Source organism: Ostrinia furnacalis, unplaced genomic scaffold, assembly GCF_004193835.3.
Source record: "Ostrinia furnacalis isolate ACB-3 unplaced genomic scaffold, ASM419383v2 OfSCF7604, whole genome shotgun sequence".
Taxonomy (NCBI): domain Eukaryota; kingdom Metazoa; phylum Arthropoda; class Insecta; order Lepidoptera; family Crambidae; genus Ostrinia; species Ostrinia furnacalis.
The window spans coordinates 1030504-1041444 of NW_021137843.1; the positions used below are offsets into that span (position 1 = coordinate 1030504).

The following is a 10941-nucleotide window of genomic DNA, read 5'->3' on the forward strand; positions in this document are numbered from 1 at the left end:
TGAATGAGATAGAAAGAGAGGTCTAGTTTCAGTACATGAATGAAATGAGTGAGTAGTGGATGCCTCGTAAAACTCTATTTGTGTGTGTATGGCGTAGTATACGCAATACGACGCGAATACAAGCACCGTCTCGCGTAAATACTGGCCGTCTAGATAGCTATACATTCATGCATGGTTCATTATAAGTATACCAATGGTACTGTATCGTCGATGCTGGCTAGGTTTTTCAGACAAATGTGCTTACGTAATAGTTAAGTGGGTACATATTATGTACCCACTTAACTATTACGTAAGCAACTATTTGCTAGATGACGACAATATGTACTACATATTGTCGTCATCTAGCAAATAGTTGTAGTTTTTACGCAGATAAGTACGTAAGTAGGTAGGTACGTATAATGTATTTTCAGGTGGGTGCAACGGTTGTTACTTAGGAACTGTTTTCCTGCGTCACAGTGAAGTAGGTAAGTAGGTATTCAATATTTTCAATAGCATCGCTAATGACAGAAAATGAAATTCTTATACCTACCTACTTTTCTTTAATGGAGAAACTTTACCCACAAGGCCACGGGCCTGCGACACAATTAATGTAGGTACCTACCTATAAGCCATAGTTAGGTGTGGTTTAGTTTACGCAACAAATTAATAAGCACATAACTTTTAGGTAAGGTATGACCGTAAAAATACCGTAATCGGCGACAAAAATAATGACACTGTTAACTGGAGGTTAAGTAGGTAAGTTCCTACTTCTTACCCTATAGATACCCTAATGTTAGGGACGGTTGGGTGCCTATCCCACCCCAAACTCGAAGGGGTTTAACTTCCAGACTGAGTGCACCTAGTATTGCTGAGTATTCGTTAAATATTGACATACGCACGCAAACGACTCGCTACAGCGACTTGCGTGCTACCCTACAAGCACCACCAGAGGGACTCGTCAGGTTTTTAGTGGGTGGGTAGGTCTTGCCCTTCTGGCAGGGAGGGCCCCACATATCCCACTGGTGCTCCCGGACCGGTGGCTATGCAATTTAATGCATTTCCTAACGCGAAAAAAGATGAAAATACATTAGGCAAGATATTACCACAGAATAGATACAGGGTGTCCCAAAAATTAGTGTCAAGCTATAGCCCAGAGGTAGAGCATCACTAGGGCTACCCGAATCACCGCGACTTTTGTTAGTTTGTGGGTTAAGATTTTTTTTTACAACTTTATCGTTTTTCGTTTACATTTGTGTTATGGATGTAAACACTTCTGAATCAGCTAGGCCTAGTATTCATCTAATATTAATTAAAAAAAAATAGGCATGTAGTTAACTTGACTATTCGCGCCATTGTGACCAAAAAAGTGCCTAAGCGCAGAAATTTAAAACAATCGTCACTCAAAAACTAACAAAAATCGCGGAACATACATTGGGGGTGATTTGGATGGTCCTAGTGATGCTTTACCTCTGGGCTTCGGCTTGACACTTCTTTTTGGGATAGCCTAAAACAGGGATGCTGGGTGGGATAGAGGACGAGATAACAATTTACATGGTATTAAGTTGTGACGCCGACCCGACGTCCCCTAGCATTGAAATTAAACTTCATTGTAATATTTATAATAGCAGTTAAAAGCAGTGATTTGAATATTTTAGTTCATATAGGTTATGGCCAGATAGTTACTGAAGTTGAAAAGTGAGATCTAAGTATACCGCCTCCTTAAGAATGACATGCTTAGGTTATTATGGCGTCTAGTGTTTTTATTAAAAGATTTCAAAATAACTATAATTTATTAATAAAAATTACGATCAAATAAAAAAAAAATCTATTTTTTTATGTTATCAAAGGCGTTTATTAAATAATTTTAGTTTCTTTGCGCTGCCTCTGAAAAAAACCTAAACTTGTTAGCATGGCCGTCTGTCAATGTCAGTTTGACAGGAACTGTCAACAATAACCAAAAAGTTGGCTTGGATGGGATGGGTAGCGTTTTTCAGCGTTGATTCGAAAGTAATTTCATTTAAACTAGTTGAAGTAAAGTGCTAAATGTTGTAGTGAATTCAGATCTAGACCGGCGATTAAAAAAAACTCCAAAATGGGGCGTCGTTCCATCAATACCACGAAAAGTGGTAAATATATGAACCCGACGGATCAAGCAAGTAAGTGTCCATACAACCAGCCAAATAATGAAATATCCACTGAAATATGCTACATTTTATTGCTCATGGTACTTCTGTTATTAGGAAAGGAAGCCAGGAAGAAAGAGTTGAAGAAGAATAAGAGGCAAAGACAGATGGTTCGAGCAGCAGTTTTAAAAATGAAAGATCCAACACAAATTTTAGAAGAACTCCAAAAGATTGATGAAATGGGTAAATTATGTAGTAAAATTTCATACATATAGTATTACTAGTAAAGGCTGTTCCTATTATGCTTGGTTTAAGGTAGCAATGTCATAGTAAACCTGAGAATTGCTTGAGTAATTAATGTCTGTATCAGATCAATATTGTAAAATAATCTTGTCTCTATAGCCTTATTGAAAGTTTCTGAATGTTACAGAGTATAATGTGCTTCAACCGTCTCCTCTTAACGAGAAGGTCCTCAAAGAGAAAAGAAAGAAATTGAGGGAGACATTTGATAGGGTCCTCAAGATGTATGTAAGTATGAAGTTTGTAATAAACACGGGTTGATAACGTACACTAAAAAATATACTTACTAAGAAATACTATGGCTGGGTTGCACCATCTTACTTTAACTTTGACAAACGTCAAAAATCTGTCAAACTCCATACAAAAAACACCGGTTATCCTTAAAGTTACGGTCAAATTTAGCTGGTACAACTCAGCCTATATTTCTCTATACAAACTGCAGTATAATTTATTAAGTCTTGTAAGGTTGTTCTATAATCTTTAGTTTTCTTTATCCGATAAATCCCCAAGCGGTCGCATATGACCATGTAACAATTTATTATCTACTAGCTGACCCGGCGAACTTCGTACCGCCTTAGCGTAGAGATTTTCTTAATATTTTTTTCCGTAAGAACCATCCTTGGACTTCCACAAACATTTAAAAAAAAGAATTATCGAAATCGGTTCAGCCGTTCACACGTGATGCCGTGACAACGCGAAACGGGTTTCATTTTTATATATATAGATGTCTCGATTTGTGGGGATATACAATGTGAAGATAGGTCATTTTAAAAGATTAATTGTCGATTACAGGACAAAGATGATTCCGAGAAATGGGTCGAACTTAAGCGTCAAGAGATGGAATATGAGAAAAGGAGAGCTCACTTGATATCTTATTACGAATCTGTCAAACATGCCCAATCGGTTCAAGTTGACGATATCCCCCTGCCAACTCTACAAGTAAGTTGAATAATATTATAATAAAGTTTATTTGTACAAATTGTTACATCTAGTATCTTATAGTAGATACAAGTAATACAAGTTATTGGCGACATAATGAGAGATATGGTTCAACATTAACTCCAGTACTAGTCTTCTTTTAAACTGTATGACAGTCAAACAGTTTGATTTATACATAAACAAGTCATTATGTTGTATTACATGAAATAACATGTAATACAACAAAAATGTGTAACATGTACAGTACTTATTCAAATATGTATTACTAAAGTTATTTCTTATTTTAGGTACCAGAAAATGTCCTTTTTGGTAATATGCCATCACAAATACCTCTGCCACTGGACTCTGCTCATCCACTGATACCTGTCAAGCCTATCTTAAAGAAGGATTCTGCGTATAAAGTAAGTTTTTTTTAGTAAGTAAAATAAGTTAATTTTTGAAAGTCTGTGAAAAGATAGCTTTACAAATTGTAATGTGAATAATAGAAAATAAATCATTTACACATACATGTTTCATGAAAAAGTGAACATAATCTGGCTATCTTATGATGTGTTTTTTGCCGTAACCCATCAAATCCCACGCGGTTGCATAAGGTCGCAGGGCTTGAAGGGTTAATTCTTAATTTTAAAATACATATTTACAGGAACGCCCCCTAGGAATAGAGCCTCCGGGCGTGCCGCCCGGCCCGCCGCCTGTCTTCGCGCTGCTAGTGGAAGAGATAAAGACAAAATCTAAGGAAAAAGAGAAAAAGACCATTCGCTTCATGGACATGGCTGACGAAGGACCGCCAGGAACATGTGTATGATATCATTATTATTTGATACTTCTGCTGCACTTGTCTGTTAGGTATTTGGGTGGGCATAACATAAGTATAAATGCACCAGAAAATTTTAATCAAATATTAACCTACAAATTCCATTGCTATAGATCGTTTGATCCACGAAGACGCGCTCCACCACTTTTTGGTTGAGGAAAGCTGATCCAAGCAATCCGAGCGTCATTATTGTAGTGTGCGATGCGTCATTATTGTTGTATACGCACACTACGGGCGCGTCTTCGTAGATGAAATGATCTATATACTACTATAACGACTATAATCTAGTCAACATTTAACCTTCACTGTCTTTCTAATTTACCACAGGTAATTTGGAACTTCCCACTTTGGCCAGTGTATAACCAAGCAATAACAACTCACTCATTCCAATACTAAGGATTTTTTAAAACTTCTTATGCACTACGTATCTTATATCTGTTTTCACTGAATTTACAGTCGAAACCATTACCTCAAACTGTTCAACAGCACCAGCCCCCAATCGAGGACGGCGAGCCTATGGACGAAGACGAGCGTCCCACCAGCCCCCCCGGGGTCTCCGCCACCCCGGCGCCGAAGCCTACGTCGCTACAGCAGAGAATGTTGGCGCTGTCTGGACAGAATATAGACGACTTTATGAAAGAGATGGAAGAGGTGCATAGGAAGAGGGAAAGGGACAGAGCAGCGGATCTGAATGCAAGGTAAGATGAAATTATTTTTTATTTGCTGGTAAAATGTAGTATGAGAAAGGCGCCGAATCCACGTCACTACAGCAGATAATGTTGGCGTTGCATTGTCGGGACAGAGCATAGACGACTTTGGTTCATAAGAAGAGGAAAAGAGACAGAGCGGCGGATTTGAATGCAAGGTTACTTAAAACAATTTTTACTTGTCACTAAAGTGTGTACTGTGTAGTAGCACAACCGCTTTGTATGACGTTTTATTTTTCTTCCTTCTTCGGCGGCAGTGTTCGAACCCGCGTTCCTCGGATCACGAGTCGGTCAGTCCTCGCAATGAGGGCTATCGTTTTTATACTTAACAGTTGGCACCCCTGGCGATTGACAGGACCTTACTTTACAGTGGCGCCATCTTGATGAGTGCAAATACGATAGTCCTCCTACCACTTTAGCGCTCACAAGTTGGCGCCACTGTCTTCGCTACTAGCAAGTGACAGGACCTTACTCTACAGTGGCGCTAACTGGTGAGCGCTAAAACGATAGCCCTCATTTCAATCATTCTCATACGTCATTACCTTGTTAGCGGGACGATGTTCACACGTCAACTCAATAATCCTCATTCAATTAGATCACTAAGTTATTAGATTTATTTTACTTTATACTTCTCCTTGCTCATTCTACAAATCTTTCCAGACTGAGCGCGCTAAAACGCAGCACTGGCGGGCGCGATAGCGACTCCGACAGCGATACAGAGGGCGCGCCGCCGCCACTCATGCCGCACGAGTTCGGGCCGCTCGAGCCGCCCGGCGTCGAGCTGAGGCAGATGCCGCCGCCGCTGCTGCCGCCCGGCAGCCTGCCGCCAGGTAACACAGCTCGGACGTGACAGCGACGTGACAGCGACGCGACAGCGACGCGGAGGGCGCGCCGCCGCCACTCATGCCGCACGAGTTCGGGCCGCTCGAGCCGCCCGGCGTCGAGCTGAGGCAGATGCCGCCGCCGCTGCTGCCGCCCGGCAGCCTGCCGCCAGGTAAATGCGAGCAGCAACAGGACAAAGAATGGCTCGAAAGGAACCTTCATTGAAATCGTCTATAGTGGCTGCAGCCAGCGCTATTAGTAGCGCCATCTATTGTTTTTTTCTGAAACATATTAAAAAGCAATGTCATAATATTGAGACATAATAATGTATTAATATACCCATAGATGACGCTTTACGAAGAAATACTCGCGCTCCTCGATAAAGCAATTTTTGGTCGACCCATACTGAAGTGAAGTGAATATACCCATAGATGGCGCTTTGATAAGAAATTCTCTCGCTTCTCAAAACCCACTCTTGTATAGCCAATATCTAAGATTGGCCACCAATAACACTCAACCAAACATTATTTACTAACATAATTACATACTTTTTACAGTTATTAATTTTTGTTTTTCTTCATGGGACAAGAGGCAAATGAGCAGATTAGAACGAGTTACGTTTTGATTTGTGTTCAATATGATGAGAAACCAATGTTTTAAATCCACAGGTCTCCGCCCACCTCCTCTCCGTGCACCATTAGGGCCGCCGCCGCTCCGGCTGCCCCCCGGGCCCCCCGCGGGCCGGCCCCCGGCGCCCCCGGGGCCCCCGCCCGGCCTGCCCCCGCGCGGCATGCTGCGACCCCCTGGCCCCCCGCCTGGGGCCCCCCCTCGTCTGTTGAGGCCCCTCGTCCCGCCCCCGCCGCCTAAAGCGATGCCCCCGGTATCTGTGTTGTCGGCCGCACCGCAGCTCATACCAAAGAAGGATGGACCACAAGGTAGGTTAAAAAACAGAATAAGAAATAGAGATAAATGATACTGATGAGTAGCTGATACAATTTGACTAAAGCGAGATAACATGTGGAGCTAAAATCTGTATGCCATAAGCATCTGCCATAAGAATTTGACTGTTACAAGTGCGTGAGTTAGTTCTATGTCTTTTGAACGTGTCGTTTTGGTACCATTGCAGCAGCAAAACCATATCCTTCCACCAGTCAAAGCATCGCGTCTCTTTTGATCACTTAATATTGGCCAAACTAGTGTGCCGAATCCCACGATTGCAACTTTAGAAAAGAATTTAATTGAATCCCGTTTTAAATATGAAAGTTTATTTATACTTAACAAACTCAGAACTTTGTTTGACACGACCCAAGAATTCTAACTCCATTCTATTTCCAGGTGCAACAATATCAGCCAAGCCGCAAATCCGCAACTTGTCAGCTGACGTGACCAGATTCGTGCCTTCGGCTCTGCGTGTGAAACGCGAAGACAAGAAGTCTAAACCTACCAAGACGGGTGCCTTACTTCGGCCAACTGAGATGCCAAAACAAGCGCCAAGCAAAGACGACGCGTACATGCAATTCATGAAGGAAATGGAGGGACTGTTATAGCTTGTAAGTGTATATACAATTGGTAGATATTAAATTACGTGCTGATGATGATTTTGTTTGATTTTAATCATAATCTTAGCCAGTTGATTAGGGACTTGGGCCGGGGCCCCCTCCGGTCGGGGGCCCGTGGCGTTTTGCCAGCCTTGCCACCCTATAGTTACGCCACTGATCTCAGCAGTCTAATCTTCTGCGAGTCTACTTGCGCAATGTCATCAGAAGTTTACTTGTGGCGCAGGTACATTATGCGCGAATTTGATCGAGACAGAAATAGTGTAAACGTTAACACGCATTTCAGTTCGTTCGCCGTGTGTCGCCCATAGTGTAACTGCACCAATACCTCTCACGCAAAGCGAAATGCCAGAATGAGCGACAGTGACGGATAGATGCGAAACTACATATAAGACTATTAGTCTATTCATTCAATAACTAGGATCGGCAAAATGAAACAATGTGTTGCTCTTGTAAAGTAGTGATATTTTCAACAATATACTATCATCTATTCACACAGAAATTGTTTACGAATCACAACAGAGAAACGACATTTAAAGTTAATTCATCAGCTTGTCGATTCCTTTAAAATTATTATACATTTTCATCTTCTAAAATAATAAAATTTTCACTTTAATAACACCATGTCAGATGTCATATGTCACATGTCAACATGAAAAAGAAAAGTAGCTCTGCTCTCTGCCTAATTAAAAAAACAACTAAAGAGGATTTATTCTCTTATATACATTTAACAACGCTCGCATTCAATCAGTTGATAATGTCTAAAGTATTGCTTAATGTATAGTTTTTGCAAAATTAAATACTGCTCGAATCAGTGAAAGAGGAAAAGGTTAATTTTATTAGTAAAACCAATTTTGATGAATTTTAGAATAGATTCTTATCGGTGAATGACATAAGGATCCTTTTGAACCAAAGGGCTGACAAAAGTTTAAAGTTCATATGTTAAACTTATCATATTAACTAATAGACAGCTTTAATGACAGATCTAATATATCACTGCTCATTTATGCCAGATGAGAATTTCCTAATTAGATTTATACTCATAAGTTCATAACAACTTTAGTGTTATCTGGCGCAAGTTTAAAATTAGCTAACTGACCTACTTCTTCGCTTATTACTACGATTTATTCAATGAGTAATAGAAAAACAAAATAATATTAAGTAACAAACTTAGAAATGCTTTATTATGAGATTCGTCTTGTATCTAGTTTTGCTGACATTTAAAGCATTAAGGGATTAATAAAGAGTAGGTAAATGAAAGAAATTAAATTGTTCATTGCAAACAAATTCGCTTTATGCACTTGCAGTAACAATTACTTGCAAAAAATCTTTAATGTAAAATAAAAACCACTACATAACTAGACTTAAAAAACAATAGACCCGTGTTGCACATTTATTAATCTTTGGTATCCATTTCTAAATAATAAAGCTAAGTATTTTCTATTCTTTAACAAATCGCGTAAATTTCGGAGGCGGAGCAGGGTCTGGTACAGCAGGCCTTGATGATTTTCTCGCGTAGTTCCCAGCGCCTGATGGTAGCTTCTTCTTGGGGGATTAACGGCATTCCGTTGTCGATGAACATATCTGTGAACAGGCGTTTGTTTTAAAAAAAATATAACATTATACAGCCAGGTATATTTTTTTGTAATGATAAAGACTGCTTTTTATACAAATTCAATCGATGTGAAAGTTAATTTTTCGAGTTCAATTCTACAAAGTTATTTGCATAAGTCGAAGTTATTTACTTGGTTAGTGATTTTCTATAATAATTATAAATATCTCTACATGCGACGAGAGAGTGTCTTTGTTATAATCTGGGGCTAATTTCCTAGAGGTTAATAACTTTTTATAGTTATGATAATAAAAGCTTCTAGCACCTTCTAGTTTTGTATCATGTTTACTACGACTCGGTTTGAAACAAAAGTAGCGTAAGTATGACATGCCTTATGCTTATGGCCTTATCGTAACAAACGACACTAGTTTTAATGTAAAACCAATCACAGCCTTAAATCAATCTTGAGTTCGAATTGATTTTTTGCGTCGTTTCATTACGTACATAAGATTTCACTACTGCTGACTGCTGCGTATCATTTTTGTGATATATTCAATGAGATATTCCGACGATGTTTACACGACACTAATGATCACAACAACCAATTAAATTACCCACCCGCATAATCACCATAGGAAGAACACATATTGATCATGTGGCGAGTCAGTGACCTGACACACTCCGCTATAGGGAAGTCGTGGCTTGGCGGGAGAATGTGTGAGTGGCCCAGCTCGTGGGTACAAGCCACCACTAGGGCTATTAGGACGTATTTGCCATCCATTTTTGCATCTAGAATAAAAAAATAAGATGGATATTAGTGAAACTTTGCTAACTTACGCCCGTATTCACAAACGGTGAAGCAGCAAACGTACAGCGTTGAATAGAGCTCTGTGATTGGTTTGTCACCCTGTGCGTCTACGAGCACTGTGAGACCTCATAGTATTGTTTGTGAATACGGGCGTTAGTTGAATTTAAACGATCTAAATCTAACAGACACAGTACAAATGTAACAATAGTAATGTGAGGGGACAAGGAAGTTTGGTGAACCAAAACCATTGTTTCAGTGTTGTTGACCTACATAATTTTATTTATTTTATCTTTCTTTTATTACTTAAGCAAATTATAAACTTAATATTACGCCTTCCATTACTAAATAATGTTTAGTGATGCTCACCTGTTTTCTCAAATATTCACGCACTGCGACCCCACACCGGCGAAGGATCCACACCCAATGTTGCTCAATAATAATTTTCAGCCTTTTATAGGTTTTCCCCAATTTACTTAAGCAGATTTCCAATAAAACTTCTCGTTTGTTTTACAAGTTTAACGCAAAAAGTTTTGTAACATAATTATTTTGCGGATAATGCCCAAAGAAATATTCAGGGCGCAACTCAATACGCGCGCAGAACATGAATGAACATTAACTTAAATTCGGTAAACATGTTATAATAATAACCGGTATCGAGTTTTATCTAAAGAAGTTAAAAACTACTTTATCTTATATACCTAATGACCTATGTACTACAAATCCCAAGCAAAATATAAACAAATCAATGACTTTTTGTGCTGAGGTTCTGAAAAAATTAATGTAAACAAAAACTATTTTTGAAAAGGTAACAGGTACTGTAATGAAGGGTTAACAACAATCACTAATTTAAAGCTGCTTTACAAGTCTGATTCAGGGTTTAATTTTAATACCAGCTATATTAAACTCCTGATCAGGGTTGAGCGAAATTGTATTTCGTCGCTCTATGCTTCAAGTTTTGGTATTATGTACATTGTATTTCATACGGATTATACTCAAATGTTCAGAATGTTTCACAACAACAACATCTTGTAAAATCTTATGAAGATTATCAAGAGGAAAACACGTAATCTTGTTTGTCTTTTATATGTATGAGGAGGTATGACTGAAGCCCAGCAACTTGCCTAGCCTAAAGTGCAGGGCTTCTTCTTACCTACATACCTAGCGAGTTCTTGTATAATCCCTTCTCTATGGTGGATAGTTACTGATTTTGCTTAGGCTTCTTCCTATTTTTTTTTTTTATAGCCAGGTCTGGGATTCCAGCTTACGTGTTCTTCCCAATGTATTCCGCTAAAGTCAGCTAGCTAGTCAGGCTTCGGTTATTTTGATTTCCTTCATAATCTA

At 39.3% G+C, this 10941-nt stretch overlaps 2 protein-coding genes across 2 annotated transcripts; one reads left to right on the top strand and one right to left on the bottom strand.

Moving 5' to 3' along the window:
• The first annotated feature begins 1908 nt into the window (after positions 1 to 1908).
• LOC114365620 (WW domain-binding protein 11) lies at positions 1909 to 7279 on the top strand. Its single transcript, XM_028322235.1, has 10 exons — positions 1909 to 2135; positions 2220 to 2345; positions 2533 to 2630; positions 3195 to 3341; positions 3629 to 3742; positions 3985 to 4140; positions 4612 to 4853; positions 5523 to 5677; positions 6353 to 6619; positions 7020 to 7279. Exons 1-10 carry the CDS (start codon positions 2072 to 2074, stop codon positions 7229 to 7231), a joined length of 1581 nt encoding a protein of 526 aa, XP_028178036.1. The 5' UTR covers positions 1909 to 2071; the 3' UTR covers positions 7232 to 7279.
• Positions 7280 to 8509: 1230 nt separating this feature from the next.
• Positions 8510 to 10200, bottom strand: LOC114365615 (uncharacterized). Its single transcript, XM_028322231.1, has 3 exons — positions 9967 to 10200; positions 9411 to 9581; positions 8510 to 8824 (listed from the first exon to the last, which is right to left on the bottom strand). Exons 2-3 carry the CDS (start codon positions 9571 to 9573, stop codon positions 8688 to 8690), a joined length of 300 nt encoding a protein of 99 aa, XP_028178032.1. The 5' UTR covers positions 9574 to 9581; positions 9967 to 10200; the 3' UTR covers positions 8510 to 8687.
• Between the last annotated feature and the right edge of the window lie 741 nt (positions 10201 to 10941).